The 19,905-nt window shown below is 37.2% G+C and overlaps 1 protein-coding gene across 4 annotated transcripts; it reads left to right on the top strand.

The window, feature by feature from the left end:
• The first annotated feature begins 79 nt into the window (after positions 1–79).
• Positions 80–18,336, top strand: INPP5K (inositol polyphosphate-5-phosphatase K). Of its 4 annotated transcripts, XM_075032637.1 has the most exons (13): positions 80–255; positions 2,816–2,923; positions 3,613–3,721; positions 6,643–6,759; positions 7,098–7,270; positions 8,773–8,884; positions 9,455–9,564; positions 10,157–10,183; positions 11,914–12,106; positions 12,355–12,492; positions 13,035–13,118; positions 14,392–14,496; positions 15,612–18,336. In XM_075032637.1, the coding sequence occupies exons 1-13, from the start codon at positions 209–211 to the stop codon at positions 15,708–15,710; spliced, it is 1,422 nt and encodes a 473-aa protein (XP_074888738.1). In that variant the 5' UTR covers positions 80–208; the 3' UTR covers positions 15,711–18,336. The 4 variants fall into 4 exon arrangements, with proteins under 4 accessions (XP_074888738.1, XP_074888739.1, XP_074888740.1 ...); XM_075032638.1 differs by lacking the exon at positions 10,157–10,183; XM_075032639.1 differs by lacking the exon at positions 14,392–14,496.
• Positions 18,337–19,905: the final 1,569 nt, after the last annotated feature.

Here is a 19,905-nt window from a genome sequence, read left to right as displayed (position 1 = left end):
GCGGCGCCGCCGCCGCCGTGCCGCAGCCCCGCCCCGCCCTCCGTCACGCGGGCCAATGGGCGCCGCGCGCTGCCGGCAGCGGGCGCGTCGCCGCTGAGGCGAACGAGGAGGCCGCGGGCCGGGTCGGGCCGGGCCGGTCTGGTCTGGGTGAAGGCCGGGTCTTTGCTGTCCCCTTCGCAATCGCTTCCTGAGTGGAAGCCCTGGGGGAATGGAGCCTGCGGGCTCGGAGCAGCGCGGCGCCGTCAGGGAGCTGAGGTGAGCGGTCGGGGGCGGAGGGGCGGCTCGGCGTGAGGGCGCGGGTCTTGAGGGCGGCTTTTGCGAGGACGGGAGAAAAGTAGCTAAGTCGTTACGCAATTAGCCCGGAATTAGCGAAACTTGTGTTTCTGCTTATTAGCAGGGAGTTATACTAATTGGCGACGTTGCGTAGTCATTGGAAATAGAGAAGAAAAGCTGATTTTCTGATTTGGAGGCGTCGGTACTGGAGTCGTTTCAGGGAGGCTTACTGAGTGTTGTTTGGGTCCTCAGGACTTTGCAGAGACCTACTTACGTTTAATGAGGGCAAGATCTACTGCGCTTGCTGTTAATGTATCTAGTGTCTCAAATCTGTCGCTTTTTGTGAGGAGGAAGGAGCTTAATAAATCTTTGGCGTCTGCTTTTACGGTGTTTTTACGTTGTGTCTTCATGTTGTGTCTCGCACTGGGGGCTTGGTTCGCTAGAGAAATCTACTTAAAGGGTAGTTGAGTGGTTGTCTATAACACGAAAATTAAAAAAACCCCAAGCACAAAGACAACCAACGAACACTAACGCTTGCTCAAAGATCTTAAAAGTCATCTTAACGCAGTATTATAAACACTATGACCCTAAAAAATTCTCTGCTATTAATCATTTCAGGAGTCAGTGACACTAAATAATATATTCAGTAGTTTGCTCATATTTAGGAATGTGTTTGCAGAAAGCATATTTGAGGCTGTACTCTAGTGGTACTGAATGCTTCCAGAATAGTTTGAGCAGTATTGTCTTCCCTTTAGTAAAAGCTGTTGTTGTGTCATCATACGAAAATTGGTATCACTCTAGTCTCCCCTCTTTACTGTGGGTAGTACTTGTACAGCCTTGTGAAGTAGTTGGGAGCATCAGTAGACCTTTGGGACAGCATAATGCTGTAGGTTATTTGCAGTGCGGATGCATGTACCTTCCTCACTGTTAAGTTTTTCCTGCAGACATAGTCGTAACCTGCAGTGACACTGAATTATTAAGGATGTTCTTGAATTTTTTACAAGTATTTTTTCTTTTGGTGTACATTCTAGCACTGCAGCCTTTCCTGTGTTCTTATCAGTAGTGTGGATACTGGGCACTTTGAGGAATTTAATTTCTGTCAGTAATGACGGATGACTTCAATATTACTTCAGTTTTGTTTAATCGGATAATTGTCTTATGAAATTAGTAACTGAGAGTGTTCTCAAGTGATACATCTCTGATGGCAGAATCAGATCAGCAGCCTTCCCCCCCCAAAATCTGTTTTAGAATAGGTTTTGGCTGACTTCAGTGTAGCCTTACAAAGGGAAACTATTGGTGAGAGAAAGTATGGATCATTTTAGTCTGGTATGCAAGGTCACTTTCCAGCCCTTCCACATACATTGTGTGTCACCTTGAGCAGGCAGTTGATTGGGGGATAAAAATACGGACCTAATAATGGATGTATTGGTGGGATTCACTGTTTAACTATCAGTGTTTATAAGGTCCTTCTAGGACCCTAAGCTGGATGGAAAATTAACAGCTTATTATTTTTTTAAGCCTGTCTGACATGTAACAAGATTGATGGTAAAGTGAATCCCTTTTTAGAAGCTCTGATACTGAAATTACCAGCTTGCAAAAAACAACAGACAAGTCCTATAATGTGCAAATATTTCTGACAGCGCTCGGAGGAGCAGTAGCTTTGGTTTTGGTCAGAACTGTGTATTTGTATGTTTGGGAGCTGGAGAGTAATTTCTACTAGCCTGCAAATGGAGGCACATGATTGATTCAAATCAACAATAAATTCTTTTCAGTCTTGAGCTTATGGAATTAACCACATTAAATCTATTATGAAGAAACAATTCACTGTGGGAGGTAGGATGTGATTGCAGCTTTTGTAACAACCCATTGAGTGTGGTGGTAATGCTACAGTTTTTTTTCAGCGTTGCTGCATCTACATTTGTCCTTTTGCCTGAGAAGCAAAGCTGAATTTCACATGAGTGGAAACTTGATCTGGAAGACCCTTAGCCATCTGTTTCTTTTATACTTAGGATTTTAATGGGCTAGTCCTTCAGAGTATAGTTACTCTTTTCTTTTGAGCAAATGGCATCCTTCAGTAGTGAAGATGCATTTCAAGATTCAGCAGCCCTCTCCCTAAATGATTTAGAAAGCCTGCACAACTTCCGCAGCCGGTCTGCGAGTATCAGCAGCACAGGGTCTAGTGGCCGTTTGCAGCTCCGTCAACGAGTAGCCCAGCTTATGGCTTGTGTAGAGGACATCAGCTCGGATGATGACATTCATGAAGAAGTGTCTCGCACTCTAGATGAAGCTTTCCTTATCTGGGGGAAAAAGCTGAAGGATAAGTGGCAAGAGTTCAGGTTTTGTTCCCTCTAGTTGATTGTTTTTGTGATGGTGGTGTTTTTTTTAATGCTAGCTAATAAATAGATTTCTGATTGAAGAAAAGTGACAGAAAATCTTTGTTTTCTGTAGATGGAAATTCTGTGGGGAAATTAGACGCTCTTAGGGTTGGTTACCTGTTTGTGTTTCAGTTTTAGCATTGTTTTTTTGTGATTTTTGTTTGTAGACTACACTTAGTTACTTGGAATGTGGGCACAGCTTCTCCACCTCCTGATGTCACTAGTTTACTTCAGCTCAATTCACTGGGCCCAACTATGGATATGTATGTTATAGGGTGAGTATATATTAAAGAACTTGCTTTTGTTCCTTGCAAAACTGCTAAGTCTCAACAGCTTACTGTCTGTTTTGGAAGGACTGTGCAGTGTGAATCACTGCCTAGGAGACAGTTTAACATTATTGCTAACAGAAGGTGAAGACTAGAGTTAGTGACTTAAAACAGAGATGATTTATAGCAAGAGAATCTTCTCTCCTTTCTGCTGTTGTTTTGTGACAAAATACAGAATATCTTTTTTCTAAACACACAAAAAGGTTTTGGCTGCTGTTTTCTTTGCTGGCACGTAAAGGCATATTCATTTTGATGTGAAAGTTATCCAAAATTCAACTTGTTTTAAAGAAATTACTGCAAGCTTATTAGGCACAATCTGCCATCATGTTTTCCAGATTTCCTGGAAATTTTAAAGACCTGACAGCCAGGTTATTTGTCATTACATATCTTGAGTCTAACATTGTCCTAAACTCTGTTTTCAGGTGTATATAAGCTCCTTTAACTTTGCTTTTGTCAGTGTTAGATGTGTTAGACCTGTGGATGGGTTAAACTGCTTGTATATGAGAAACTGAACAGCAACAAATTTTTGACTTATGCTGAGAGAGGTCTGTGAGGATGTTGGGGTCTGTGTTCTGGAAAGGTTATATGAATTCTGTCAAAACCAAATGATACAGTGTGAGTAATCTTGATGTATTCAGCTTACAGGAGGTGAACTCAAGAATCACAAATTTTCTGTCTGACTTGGCATTTGATGATCCATGGAGCATTTTTTTCATGACTGTATTGTCTCCATTGGGATATATCAAGGTAATTGTTTACATCTCTTAAGTGTCACAGCATGAAGGAAAATGTCTTCCCCAGACATTCCCCATTCAGACTTTTTTTTTCCCCTCAAACTCTCCATAAAAGATAAGTTAGTTGATGGTGTTTTTTGCAGGTGTCAGTCACTTCCATAGATACCCATATGTTAGAAGTGATTCTTCATCATGCTTGTGTTTTCCTGGTTTGTTGATAAAGGCAATTTTAATTTTTCTCTATTAATAATGATGTCCTTAATTTTAGCTGTAAAAATTGGACATACGTTTTTTTCATTTCTCATTTGGAATAATTGGGCAGTTTTGATGCTTTTGCAGCTCAGATGACAAACAGCAAGAAGTTGTTCAGATATACTGGCAATGGCCTGTATAAGTGCTGCAGAATTGTGTGATGAATAGAAAAATACTCCTGTGGTAGTAAAAGTGCATTCTCAAGGAACAGAGTAATGAAGGTTATTTAAAATGAAATGTGATGTAAACTTACACTCAATAGCATATTTCTTGTGGCCACAATATCTCTATCTCTCTCTTGTTTGTAGAAAATTTTTTTGCTCTGTGAAATATTGGGGAACTGTATTGTGATGCTTCTAATGTAGTCTGCTTAAGTACCTGCTTTCCCTATAAATATCCCAAGCAATGGCAGTGATTTTCGTTAAGATTGGTAAGGTTTCTTTTTCTTTTTTTTTCCAACTTGTTTGCAGGTGAAAATAAATTGCATATATGTAAAACAGGATTTTAGTGGGTATATATATTTTTCTGAGGACTTTATTTTTGATTGAAGACCTAGAACATTGTATGGTAGTTTAAATGACAAGATTTTTGGTAATATCTGGGGCATAAGATCAGCTAAAGTACTAGCTATTTATATCCTGAATTTCTTTAATAAAAAGATATTAAAAGCCTTTTGAATGTTGTATTAGTTTTCCAAGTCAAGCATTATTTCAGGGTGATTTTGCTGAGATGATTGTATTATCTGCATGCTAATCAGACTCAGTTGTTGTGCCATTCTTTTAACTGTAATTAAACAAAACAAAGGACCCATTGGGAATTATAAAAAGGAAAAAAAACCAACATTGTTCATTCTAGTGTTAGTCATTGCTGATAAAGATTCAAAATCTGGCTGTGGGCTGACAGTCAGGCCCTATATACAGACAGTTAAAAAGAATTCCTAGTGGTACGCATGGTTGATTTTGAATTCTAATTTATAAATGCGACACTTTGGACGCACTAATGAATGGATGCTGCCACCTAATGGTTTTCAGCAGGACTTGGTTACCACTAATAATAAGGGCACTGTCAGGCCAGGTCAAAATCAAAACAGGCAGTGAGGACACCTTATGCTAGGACTTATCTGGGAAGTTGGCTGAGGAGAGGAACAGTTACCCCTTCTTTGCTGACTTGTGACGAGGTTGGGTGTAGAGGGGTAGTTGTCGTCCTTGGGGCATGTCCCACACCTCCTTGTCCCTTCAATAACTGGGTCCATTTTCAGTGTTAAGTTGGTTGGAGTCAGTCAATTCTTTCACCATAAAGAGAATCACGTCCCCACTATGAAAGGTCTTTGCTTGATTTGGCATTACATACTGGTGGGACTAGTGCTAGTTCCAGCAGAGGAGGGATCCATTGTGTTTTGACATTCAAGACTACAGAGAGAAGAGTTTTCATATGGATCTTAAGAAATGTCTGGGGACTGGCCCACAGCAGAATGAAATGTAGCAAATAATAAAGGGAACTGAAAGATCTTGGTATCACATGGACATAATTACAGAAAGGAGAATGCTGGTTACACCAAATGTCTGATCAAATACAAATATTTACGCATTATCTAGTAATTGTGATCCATCATTTCTATATCCTGTTTAGTATTTTGTTGGGTTCAAGGACAATGAAAACATTAGCATATATTCTGTAATCATTTAATTATGTAGATGTGGAGGCAAAGAAAGGAGGAGTTCTGTTTTAAATTTTGGGCTGTGCTTGTGTACTTCTCCAGCAGTTGTGTAGTCGGTGTTATTCTTAGTATCAGGTTTTATTCTAATGTAGTCTTTCTCTAAGTTCATCCAGCATAAAATTGAACTATAATTAGTTTATTTCAATGGCTGTGTTTTAAATTGAATCATTATCACTAAAACAAACACTTAAAATGAATTTTGTGTCTCATGCCAGGAACATTGTAAAGTTCATAGATTTTTAATGAAAAACATCTTTGTTAGACTATTTACACACACACACAAAAAAACCCCAAACCACAAAAAACGCCCAGTATCTTAAAGCTTAAACAGTGTCTTAGGTGGTCCCTAAGCATCTTTGCTTTGGAAGTGTTTGGTAAATCAGTTTTTACAGGCATTGCAGGCAAGAGTTACTGCTACTTGCAGTTCATTGTTTTTGCAAATGCCTAGAATTAACCGCTGTGCTTTTTAGGCATTTTAATGGCATTTAGAATGATTAGTTATCTGCTGAAGGATGTTTCAATTTGAAAAACTTGCTCCTGTTGGAGGACTTCTAGGTATGCACTATTAAGATTATAGATGAAAAATCAAGGATTTGGTTCTTCATGAACAGGTTGCTTAAAGCTCACAAGAGGCTGGTGAGGCAGAAGCAAGGTCTTTAAAGATGTTTGGGCAAATACATGTTTTGAGGTCAACTTCAGATTTGTAATATACTGTTACAACTAATGTTAATTAGTTGAGAGATTCATCAAAATTGTTTATAAGCAAGTCTACTGTAAGAATGTATTCTTTACAGCGCTGAAATGCATCTGCATTTATTGTGTCATAGTACTGAAGCCTGGCTTGGCGTGGGAATTGCATGACTTCTACTATGGCATTCTTCACCTAAAAGCTCCTATGAAGTAGACCCAAGGAATTCCAAATACCTTCCTGGAAATGACCATTCCCTCTTTCGTATCTCTTCCAGCTCTCCTCCGTTCGCATGCAGGGATTACTACTTCTGGTCTTTGTGAAGCATGTCCACCTTCCTTTCATACGGGACATTCATACCCACTACACACGCACAGGCCTGTATGGATACTGGGTATGGAAGTATCTGAGACTTGATTGCCTTGGTTACTTATGCTTATGGTGGTGTGTGCCTCTAAATGGTCTCATGGTGGGAGAGAGTGGTTTTATGGTTTACTTAAAAATTAATAAACTGACAAGCAGTGAGACTCACTTGTTTGAACCTTGTATGCAAGCATGCAGCACAGAACATAATTTTACCGGTTTATTAGCTGATATACAACAACTTATGTCGGAAAAAATTGTATTAATTTAAATCTAAATAGCAAGATTTAAAAATTTATAGGTGTTGTTAAGAGTTACATTTGCAGGTGTTGACTAGTTTCAGAGATCATTATTCATCTTCCATACCAGGGGAACAAAGGAGGAGTCACTGTCCGCATGTCCCTCTATGGTCATACAATTTGTTTTATGAACTGCCACTTGCCAGCTCACATGGAGAATACAGAGCAGCGATTGGATGACTTTGAGAAAATTCTGGAAATGCAGTTTGAAGGAGAGAATATTCCAAGTACCTTGGATCATGAGTGAGTTGTTGAGACCCTATTCTGTCTGTGTTGTTTTTATCTGTTATGGGGTAAACTTGTGCACTAGAGCGTTTTGGTTTTGGAGTTTTCATCCATTATTTTTATTTTAAATGTTTTTTCAGCCCTGACCCTGAATCCTGGGAGGAAAAGATAACCTGGAAGATGGAGTTCTATTTTGCAAGACTGTTCTCTTCCAGTCTTGAATGACATTAAATGTACTGCACGTGTCATGTGCTGGAGAGCTTTAGAAGCTAAAGCCTGTTTATACCAAAAACCCTTTAGATCACTATTAAATGTTTATCTTCCTCCATTTTTTGAGGAGATTTGTGTTATGTTTTGGATTGGTTTTATTCCTATTGAAATAGGAATATTCAGCCTTTAAAACCTTGATTGATGATTTCTGTAGCTATATGAATTACACTTCCCTCAGGTGTCTCACAAAAAAAACCCCCAAACCCCCAAATAAACCTGATTTTGGCCACTAATTGAGCTCTTGTTCCTTAATTCTGCAGGAATTATTTGTATGTTCCTTTGTTTTCATGTGCTAGAGTCTAAATATGGTAATAGAACCATTTAAAACAGGGTTGAGAAAAACATTTTAGTTTGGTAATTTATTTTTTTTTTAATATATGTCCATAAAACTGCCAGGACAGATAAATCCGGAATAGGTATGTAATATCACTTTAATTCTTAATGAGTTCATTAGAATTAGATAAAAAAGTATGACACACGACTTTCAAAATTACTACTTTTCCTGCCTTAGTATAAGTGTTTGATATTTCATGTGTTTCAATTTAATGTGTTTCATTTTCTTCATTATGTACATGGGCATGTACCAAATCACCTACTGTTGTCTTCTAAGAAGAAATTACAAATTGAAATAAAAATTTTGTTTTCATAAGATCAAGTTTGGGGTATCCACACCTGAACAAAACATTGAAAGTAAGGATTTTCAAAGAGAAGTTAATTTAGTTGAAGAAAGAGCTTTCCTATTGTTTAAAACATACGCTGCACTGCTTCGTAATAATAACTTTCTTTCCTAATAACTATAGAACACCTACTATGTATCCCTGCTTTCCCAAGGCGCTAAACCAGAGCTCTGAGTTAGTGGATTAACATAACCAGCTTGTGTATCGGTCATAAATTTTGTGAATTGTTTTACCTACTGTTAAAATTTAATTTTAAATCTGTCTGTAATAGAGATGTAAGTCATTAGGAGACTCAGGAGAAGTTAATACCCAGGCAGTAATGAGCAACCAGCAAGAATGCAAGGGACTTAATTTACTATTTCAATTCCTTTAGATTTTTTGTTTAGCAGCAGGTTATCCCAGTGTAAGCTTATCTATAACAACTTCATGTTTGTGTTTAAGCTGTTTAGATTAAGTAATATAAGTGATTAGAGCACTAATTAGCATAATGGCTTATATTCTATTGAATTCTTCCCTTGTGTTAATGGATTCCTATAAATCTTCCTTGGGTTTTTGCTTTTCCGTTCTTTTAAGTGTTCTCTTCTGGTTTGGAGATCTAAACTTCCGGATAGCAGATTATGGCATACATTTTGTCCGAGAATCAATAAATAACAAGCGTTACAATCTGCTGTGGGAAAAGGACCAGGTATGTTGTCTTAATCTGTTTGGGGGTTTTGTTTGTTTTGTTTTTAATGCATACAAACACAACACAGTCATTAACATTACTACCTCTTGAGTTTTTAATTTCTATTAAAGAACACAAATTCAGAGTAGTCATGAGGTGGAACAGACCTAGCTGTTCTCTCTCTCACTTCTCAGTCATAACCCTATGTTAATTGCAGAATTTTTCTGCTTTTGTTTAGTTTCTTACTCATTTACAATGCTCATGTTTGACTGAAGCTTTCTTTGAACTTTATGGCTTGTGAATTGTTCCTCACCTTAATTTCTCCTCCTTTTTTCTTCTCCCAAGCATTATTTTTAAGAGAAGCTTACTCTAGCATTTGTTTTGAGTCAAACTGCTACAAAACTTTTAAACAGATCCTGTCAAGAGTTCTGGCAGTAACAAAGAGGAACTTCTGAATTTATCTTTCCAAATACATTGTACTGACAGATGTTGAATTCTTCTTGGAACATGCTTTCTCATCTCCTTTCCCAATTGTCCTTTAAACGCTGTTTTTTAAACATAATCTTTAAAAGTTACTTTTTATTTCTGCAGTTAAATATGGCAAAAAAGAAGGAAGCATTTCTTCAGGAATTCATAGAGGGTCCTCTGCAGTTTAAACCCACCTACAAGTTTGACCTTTATTCGGATGTATATGATACAAGGTAAAAGCATAATAAGATGAGTTTAGACATGAAATATTAGAGTGAGTGTGGTGCTTGACTAAATATCACTTCAGTAAGCAAATCTGAATTTCCTGAATGTACTGGTTAACTGGGGCTATTGGGCTATTCTGTTAGGCTCATTCAGTAGTCAGACCTGAATAAATGAATATTTCTGGCTGAAGAAGCCTGAGTCAGCTGATTGAAGGAGGGAAGTAGTGAAACAACCCAGCTTTCTTTTTGGAAAGACTAGTTTAACAGAATAAACCAGTGCTTGTTTAAGCCACTTCTTTTTTGTTCTTTAATACTAAAAGTGCCCATTGGTTGTCAGAAATAAGCAAAAGGAAAATAGTAATTGTCTACAATTTTAATTTTCCTTCTCTGTTTAAGCATTTCATTTGATACTGCTGGTATTTGAAAATAAATGTAAATTTGTCTTTATAAATTAATTTTAAGTTGGAAACGGAGTAGTTTAAGTTTCCAGAGTTTTTTCTGACACTCAAGTTTGTTGTTAAGTATTAGTCTTATGTTTCAACAGAAGGATAAGTTCCTGTCCAAACAGGGGTTTTGTACTGATCTTTTTCTTTACTTCCAGAGAGCAGAAGTCCCTGTTTTGGTTTAAGTAAGAAGAGAACTTTCTGGATTTCATAGATTTGTAAATATTTCAGAATCAAAACAATGCTCCTTCCCGAGCTTTTGATTTGATTTTTGTGAAATATTTGAAAATCAGATGACAGCTGATTTTCTTCAGGGATTTTTCTGAACCTGTCTGAAAGCTGTAGTGCTATCTACTCTGCTGTTGCACTTAATATTGCAAGTTTATTCATTTGGATCCAAAGACATTTTGCTCCCTAACAGAGCATGAAGAGATATAATGGGACCAGCACTAAATCCATTTAACAAAAAACACTTGTAATAATCCAAACCTAGGCATTCTAAGAATGATTCATAGCCTAGTAGTTTGTATTGTCTCATTTAAAGAACAAGAAGTATGCTTACGCATACTGTGTGCATTCTGCTGTTGTTAAAGCTAGCAGAGGTATTATGGTCAGATGGGGGGTGATCAGTAGACCTCAAGGCAAGCACCCTTGGAAAGTGTGCTTTATATGAAGCACACAGTATTTTGTTATCTTTGATACTTTTTCAATGTGGATTTTCAGGTTTTGTTTCCCATCTAATATGCCGTTTTCTCTAAAATAGTGAGTGTATTAACTTAAGCTCTTCTTCTGATATTTTCTTGCACAGCAGAGCAGACATATGCAGCTCATAAGATTTCTGTCGGTTTATATAATTACTGGAGTAAGTGGGATATGGCCCCTTAGTCATTTAAAATCTTTTCACCTTACTAAAGGTGAGTCAGACTTGTAATGGGAAGGGGTAAAACAAAAGTATGTTGAATGTGGAACTAAATGGCATTTCCAGTTTATGATGATCTTGATATTCAAAGTTATTAAACTGACAGTTTTCCTTACACATCCTGCTCATTAACATTTATAATTCAATCCAGTCCATTCTAATTCCTCTTCCATAGGGTATGATCTTTTCTCCATTTCAATTTGAAGTGATACATCCATACAGAGAGTTGCTGTTAAGTCTTCTTCCCACTACAGAGAGAACCACGAAACGCTCATGTCTTCTGTTGTTATTGATATGGTATAAAAGGAAACTCTGAATTATGATTACAGTTTGATGTATAGCACAGTTGCAGGTTGCAGGCACAACTTTCTTGATTATGGAATTTTTAAAGCCTTTTGTTATGAGACAGCAAATAGCTTGCAAACTTGAAAAGCAGGCTAGTACAATTTAGAGGAACTTTAAATAAAGCATTGCTGTGTCACCTGTGATTAGTATAAGATACCTGTTTGTCCATTTTTTGTTGTTAAAAGAAACTTGTTCTTGAATGTTTTGAATAATATCAAACGTCATTCAGACTCTTCCTACATCTTCCTTAAGTTTATGCCCCTTTTCTCAGAATAACTATACATTTGAAGCTTGGGGCAGTTGCTGTATTATCTCCATGTTCGTGCATGTTTTTATGGAGTGTTTTAGGAGAAAGTATCATTTCCTGTATGAAGCCGACTAACCCATTGAAATGCCCTTCTCGCCTTCATTTTACTCCTCTTTCGGAAACCTATGAAACTTATTTGTGGTAAATGGAGTTGAGCTCAAATTAAGGAAACCTTGGTTGTAAAGCATATTGAACAGAGCTGTAAAATGAAGCTTGGATGTGATTGCCTTCTTCTATTAATATGTATCTGACAGTCTTTTAACTTTGAGTAGATTTTGCACAGTAGTCTTAGCTTTTGGCAACTGTTTTTCTTCTCACTTCATTTTTATCTTACACTTTTGCAGTGAGAAGAAAAGAAAGCCAGCGTGGACCGATAGGATTCTTTGGAGAGTAAAAAATCTCTGCCAGCATGCATCAAAAGAAGTCGAATTCTCTGAAGAAGAACAGACAATTTCTGTTACTTTGAATAACTATATCAGCCACATGAGCTATGGCATCAGCGATCACAAACCTGTTACAGGAACTTTTGGGCTTGAGGTGCTGTCCCAGTTATGTTGTTAAGAAAAAGTTTATTTTACTAAGTGTTGCCTTACAGAAGTTGGTTTTCTAAACTTTGTAAGTCATAATCTCTGTTTCATTCTGATTATAGTAAAGGCAGGAAATTGCTTTCAGGTTTTTTCCATTCATTTGAGAGTCCCACAGCAAATGTGCCAGAGAATAACTTGAAAAGAATAACTGAAAGAATGACAGACTTAACTGACTTGAAATTCTGTTCTTTTGTCTAGTTGAAGCCTCTTCTATCAGATCCTTTGATCATACTGAATCCCGAGGGTGAGTGGAGTGCGGAACATGATGTTCTAATCAGCTATTCTGCAGTGCCTGAATTCCCAAGCAGTGCTTGGGACTGGATTGGACTCTTCAAGGTAATGTTACCACATCATGGCTCTTTACTCCAATGAAGATGGTGAATATGACTGGAAAAGGTAGTTGATAGTCTGCTGTCATGGGACATTGTGATTCTTGCTGGTGCAAAACTCTCTGAAATAGTCTTGTATATTTGATTGCTGTTAGTTTCTGTATGCTGGCAGTTTAGTTGCATAGCATGCGAGCTCTTTTGCACCCTTTAAATTCTCTGCTAAGATAATGTGGCGTTTTATTTAAGTAAAATGGTGCAGAAGCTGTGGAAAGGAATTGTCCTCCCCTAATGCCTGCAGTTCAAAAGATTTGTACAGCAAAGAAAGAACAAAAATAAAAGAACGTCAGTGGAAGGGTGAGAGAACAGGGCACTTGCACCATCTCAGAAACAAAAGATTTGTGCTTGCCTCCAGAATGTTTTGATCTTACAAGTGAAGTGTTTAATTACTTCAGTGAAGTAGTAAACATCTCTCTCACAACTTTTGAGTTTTCCATGTAGTATGTTTTTTATTTCCTTCAGAAGGCTGATGGTTTGATTCTTTCTTTGCAGGTGGCTTTCAGGCATGTGAATGACTATGTTACTTATGCTTGGGTAGAAGATGATGAAATTTCTTCTAACAAAGACAGTAAACAAGTAAGCCAGTTGTATTTCTTTCTAATGTACTTTCCCATAGCATTCAAGGTCTATTTGTTCCATATCCCCTTCCTCTTATGGGTTCTGTATCCTCCTTCCCAGTTAAAGCTAATTGGGAGTGATATTATTGTTTAAAGTCCTTCTTCTTAATTCTTACTAATTTTCAGGTAGTCTAGCATATGTTCTCAGGTGTGATCATATTGCTTAAGGGAATTGATGAAAAAGAAATTTATTCCTGTAGTGACTTTTCATTGTATTAAAAACTACTGTCATTTTATATTTTGGTCAGTTTCTGCTACTGAAATAAGTAACTGGCCATTTTTGCATCCGATTGACAAAGTTGCTCAGTGTATCCTAAATATTTATTGTGTGATTTTTGTTACAGGTTTAAGTACCTAATGTTACTAACACAATTAGTTCCAGGTATCTAATACAGCTACAGATTAGGGTTTCTTAGACTTTTCTTCAATTTGGCTCTTGAGTGTTTTGGTCCCTCTTTAAAAACTGCTGTCTGTTCCATAGCTTTCTAGTAGTGATTACCTAAAGTGATTTCAAGCAAACAAACCAACAAACAAAACTTATTTTGAACAAATTATCTGTTTCCAGAGGTATTTATCTGAACAAACAGAAATTCAAATTTAATTTTGAGACACAGTGAGTGCAAGGATGGATGAGATTTTCCAGGCAACAATGGAAAGCAGTTATTTCTTGTTAGAGATTTTGTCAGTTACATCAAGTTTACAACAAGAACCCAATTGTATCGTATCGGTATTCCGAATCTCAAAATTTCTCTGATATCATGGTTTTCTATCACTAAGCTTAGAAATCTAAGTACTATGAACGCTGGTTTAGCAGGATACTGTGGGCTGCAGTTCAGGAACCATGGGTCTTCAGGATAGTACAAAATCGAGGTGGAGAGTCTGCTCTGCTGTGTCATGTAACTGCTTATTGCCACCAGGAGGCAGTTCATCTCTCTCCTTGCTGCTTGTGCGGCCTTGCTCCTTCCCTTACAGCTCTGGGTTTCTTCTCCCTTCTTGCTGAACCAAGTCAGCTTGCTAACATGGTGAAGGATATTCGCTTTTCCTCCCAGACTTAGTTTTCAGGTGGTTTCATGAGTTACTTCTGTCCTCATCCTTTTCAGTTTACATTTAAAAACTTGCTTCTAAATAGTAAATACTGATTTTTATGGTGTCCTGAATGGCAGAGACTGCTTTTTTGTAAGCTGCTTTCTGTGTGGAAATTGCCCATTGCCTATTCTTATTCTTGTTGACAGGTTTACATGAGTGCTGCAGAAATACCTGATATGGGAGGAGAATTTTTGCTTTGTTACTATAGCAATAATTTGCAGTCAATAGTTGGTATCAGCCAGCCTTTTCAGGTAATATATTTGGAAGCTTTGATTAACATTGATGTGATTTTTATTTCTTTTGCTTTCATATGCAGCTGAACATAGGTGTGTGCAGCTGTACTAATCCTGGGGGAGGTGGCAGCAGAAGTAATTGCAAAGAGGATATATGCTGGCTAACATCCCGTAAAAGAATTTGCTGATATGCTAAAAGAGTCTGAGTAGCTATTATGGCAACACATTGTAATGAAATAAGGCAGGTTTCTTTCTCTCAGCTTTCATTTTTGGAACTTCAGGCTCTGTCAGTTAGGTCCCTAGTTTCTGTAAAGATGAGAACTCAAATCAACTTAAATGCTGCCAACTTTCTGACAGATTCTAAGTGAACTCTTTGTGTTCCATTCTGTGGTAGATTTGCACGGAAGTGCTTCCTGTATATTTAGTCACTTGAATTTGGGAAGGACAGGGCAGCTGGAACTCAAGTTATTTGTTTAACAAGCTGCTTTGTTTAATTTCTGAAAGGGTAACTTAACCTGCCCAGACTAGATGAGGTGACCGAGCATTGCTTCTTCTACACAAGCATTTTTTGCTTGTGCATAATTTTCATTTTGTTTGTGCATAATTTTCCATGCTGTTGTGGCTGTGATAATGTGTTGTAGAATGATTTAAAATGGAAGATCTGCATTGTTGTTGGATGAAGGGTTTTACAAGATTGTGAAACTCCATTACCTTAGGGGATACAGTAATGAAAGTTACTGGGCGGGCTGGTATATCTCAGTGATACTGTTCATGTTTTTCTTTCTATATTGGTGAGAAGCATTGCAGAGTCCAGTATTTCAGTTGTCTCTGAGCTTAAGATCTCCCACAAACTCTGCAGGATGATTGTCAGTTGTACGTGGATGTAACACACCATGTGCTTTTCTTTTTGCATGACAATGTTTTGGTATCAGTTTAGTGGGTTTTTACTAGTTTGTTTTTGTTTGGTGGGTTTGTTTTTTTTAATTTCATAATTGCTGCATAGATGCATCACTTTTAATTTTCTCAGTTTCTAGCAAGTATGTAAGACATCTTTATATAATAATGTATTGATAGTACAGAGCAACAGAGTGTTTCTAAATGTGTTAATTTGATAACTACTGTCTGTCTTCTAGATTCAGCCTAACAGAACATTAATAGAAAAGGATCTGACACAGGAAGAGAACAGCTGGATGCAGAAACCTGACAATCTAGAATCACTTGATGAGTTCTGAAGGCAGAAAGGGCATTTAGTGGTCCTGATTCAGGAGTCAGATGATTCTTTATGTCTTAGTGATTATAAGCTTTTACTCTTAGAAGATGGAGTAAGACAGTGCAAGTAAGACAGGTAGGATTGTTCAGAAACTTTGTAAGTTCATAGAAGATAATTTATTGTGAAAACAGATATTTTTATTGTTACAGGGAGAGTAACTCTCTTGCACTGGATGAGAAACGTAAAAATAGCACCGAATGAATGCTGTATGTTTTAAGGTGATAGACATTTCTAATACAATGATTTAACCTAAGTGAGTTGTGATCTGTAATAGATTTTTAGGCTTGCTCCTTTTTTGTAGAGGATACTTTATTTACGATATAATATTTACTATGCTGTAACCACTTAATCATTGATTTCCAAATTTTGAGTTTAAATGAAGTTATTTAAAAAATTATTTATTAGATACAGCTAGTTAGCTTGTTTTAGAATTTTATTTGCCTTTCAAATGTAAGCTAATTACCTTTTGGGAAACACGTGTGGCAACGAGTCACATGAAAACAAAATCTTTGGAGTGTTTAAATTCTCCTTTGGTAATAGATCCCTTTTCTTCATGCCTTACTGATAACTGTAGGATTTTCCAGATCGAGATACATCTATCAAAACACACTTTTTCTGGTTTTTTTTTTTAAATTCTTCTTTTATGAAACAGTTTAGCAATTTGCCTGTTGCATTTCTCCCTCTGATTTAAAAAAGCAAAATAAACCCACTTTTATACTAGTCCCTGGCTCAGAGTTAACCAGGATCCCACAATTTTTGAAAGAAATTGCTTAAGTTGAGAAATGCTTTAGCATAGGTGAGCAGACCATAGTTCATGAAGCACTTGTAGGCAAAGATCATGGTACTAAACCCTGATTGTTTTCTGTTGTCATACTGAATTTCAAAAGCTAAAGCCATATTTAAGTACTTCCCTGATACCATCCTGCCACATAATTGCTACACTGACTACAGAGACAATGGGATTATAAATGGGAAATTTCAGTGGAACAAATTCTTTCTTATGGCATAATCTGTGCTACCAAAATTGTAAATCTCTTCAGTTTATAGCAATCGGTCTGCAAAATTTCTGTTTTTCTAGAGGTGCTTAAACCTTAATGGATCCTGTGCACTTGAGGGTGAAGATGGAGTAAGAAAAATCATGTACCTTTAAAAACCTGAAAGGTAGTTAGCTTCAGAAATGGTTTTGTTTCTTGATGAGGAAATGGAGATATTTGGAAAGGATTGGAAGAGGCACCAACATTCCACAGAATCTCAGACTGCAGTGCTGGAAAAGAGCACTTGTGAGTCTCCCATGTTCTAGATACACAGCTTCGAGCTACATACTATTGTATGGTAAGTAAAGTTAGTTAATAATCACTGTCATGTTGGTTATGGATGGAAAAGAGAAAATTCGGTTCAAGTGGAAGAGCAAAGCAAAGGATGATGGTGTGTTTATGTTGGAATATTGCTTCAAAACTGAATGGATTCTTTTTGGCTCTTTTTCTCAAAGCCTTAGGTTTTTTTCAGGATTCTTTTGAGATAGAAGGTTAACACCTTGGTATGACATTTGTTTTGCAATTACTTGCTTATATCATTCACTGTAGAAAATCTGTGGTCTGGATGTCTTTGTATACTGTGGAAACTATAACATAGGTTAACTGGTTAGGTAGTTCAGTGTGGGATTTAAGAACACTTAGCCTCTAAATTTTAGTCATATCTCAGCTTAATGCTTGGTGTTGGGAACTCTTTCCAGTTTTAAGTAGTGAGGGCAGGTTCAGAGGATACTGTGTTCATTGCATGGATTAAAACTGCCTTGAGGTTTACAGTTTGTACATTCCTATTACACTTTGGAACAATAATAGAAACAGTTTTCACATTTGTACTGGTCTTACAAGAATTTGTTTTGCACTAAATCTTTCAGATACGTGACTTTTCATGGCAATTAGGGCATCAGACAAATCCCTACTGAATTGCAAAGAACTTTTGCAGTTCTTGAGTTGTATTCTGCTTCTGATTTTACTTGTGTAACTGTATTACCGTACTCCATGCAAGGAGATTCTGTGGAGAGCTCAAAGAATAGTGGTCTTTGAATTCCAGACCACAGCTGGCGATTTATTGTGGACCAAGATCCAGTTTCTTCTAATCGGGGTGCATCTGCTGTTCATGAGCAGCTCAGAGGGGGAGCCATACAGCTGCTTTACATGGGCAAGAAACTCAAGATCCTTAATGTTGTATGAGAGCTGATAAGGCGCTCTCTCAATCACTGGACACAGAAGCTGCATTTTGTAAACTAATCCTTTGAACCACAGGACTTCACTGAAAATGCCCACAGCAGCTGTGATTGAATCCGCTTGTGTGTTAGTAGGATGCTGCACAGAACTGTATACTTCTTTCTTAAGTATTATGCACACAGTGGCACTTTTGTTTACTACTGTTACCTATGGTAGCTTTTCAAACTATTCCATGGCATGTAATGATGCAATTTCTGATGAAATTTATCTTTCTTAAAACACCTTTAATTGGATGTTATAATCACTGGAAATGTTTTTATACTCACGTGTTTTCTTTTCATGTACTACTAAAATAAATCCTGGCAGTGAAGTGTTCTACATGGCCTCTGTTAATTTGAAGAATGATCACATTGGTTTGGGTGGGGAGGATTAATTCGTGCATGGTAACCTTTCTCCAAGAAACTTTGGTCATGTTTAATGCACAGATGCAACAGTATTTTAGAATGGAAATCTGTCAGGAATAAAATGTGGTAGGGCTTTGGACTGCAAAAGAAGGGCAAGGACAAATACTATTTTTCTTTTGGACAAAGCAGATTTATTTTTTTTTTCTATTTAAATGGATCCAGTATTAAATGGACTTCTGTTTTGGATTTTCTGTTCCTTCTCCCCCATTGAGGAGGTTTTGATATTTTCGTTGTAAAAATGCTCAAGCTGCTTAAGTTGCTTTCTTATTTTTTAAGAACAGGTTCTTCTAATTGCATTTTTTCACAGTGAATTTTTCACAGTGTGATTTGAGATGTCTTTTTTGTCTTTGTGAAAGAACTGCTACATTATACTTCATATTTTAAATTTTGTATGTTTTAATATAAATTTGCTATCGAATAATTTCCATCTAAAGGTAACTTTTTGTAATTCATAGAATCACAGAATCATAGAATACCAGGTTGGAAGGGACCTCAAGGATCATCTGGTCCAACCTTTCTTGGCAAAAATTCCCTGCTGTTAGAGAATTTATTTTAAAATAGGAAATATGTCTACCAAGGAATGTTGTCCAGTATACCCTTATTTAACTTCCATATATTTCTGATTCCTAGCTAACCTCAGGATGTGCAGTGTATCATTGCACATAGATAGTACAGCTCTGTGTAAACAGGAAATATTTCTAAGATGTCTTGCGTGTTTGTTAGACCCTAAAAATACGTTCTGATAAAGACTATTGTTTCTACTACCACTACTTCCTTCTCTGCTCTTGGACACTAAGTGACACTCACATGAACTTGTCTTAATTAATATACTGCAGTGGAAAGGCCAGTTGAACAAAGCTTGAATTAGGTTTTCCTTGAGAGAGGAAACGATACCTTTTTTGAGAACTCTGCATTGCTAACAGGAATATTTCCGATGGCCTTTTCTGTCCTTGGATATAGAGATTCGCTATTTGAAAGTGATGGAAATGAAACAATTTCTTTTATAATAACAAGATACAGAGATCACAGAAAGTTCCTCATACTCGTCACTGTATGATGTTATTTAACTTCATAACTCATGCATTAAGCAGATAATGTCCTAGTTTCCTTATACCTGTTTTTTTTTGTTTTAACACCAATCTTGCCCCCCCCCCTTTTTTTTTACACCAATCTTGAAAGAGAATAGAGAAAAAGATTTCTGTGTAAAGATGGAAGTGTTTGAGGCCAGTTGTCTATGTGGACAGGTTGCTTTCTTTTATCTTAAACTCTCTTCAGCTGCAAGCTCAAACATTAGAGAGTTGTGTAGTACACAGTAGTGCAGAGTAAGCTATTCTTTGTGTAGTTGCTTTGTTCAGCCAAGGCAATGGCACTCACCACCTGATGAACCTATGCAGTACACATTTAGTTACTCTGGAAACTGATCTACTCAGGAACTATACTGAACTTGTCAGTTCAATTGCTTCAACTTAAGAAAGATCATGTT

Source organism: Buteo buteo, chromosome 7 (assembly GCF_964188355.1).
Source record: "Buteo buteo chromosome 7, bButBut1.hap1.1, whole genome shotgun sequence".
Classification (NCBI taxonomy): Eukaryota; Metazoa; Chordata; class Aves; order Accipitriformes; family Accipitridae; genus Buteo; species Buteo buteo.
The sequence above is the reverse complement of the archived record's forward strand: the minus strand, read 5'-3'. Positions and strand labels throughout refer to the sequence as shown.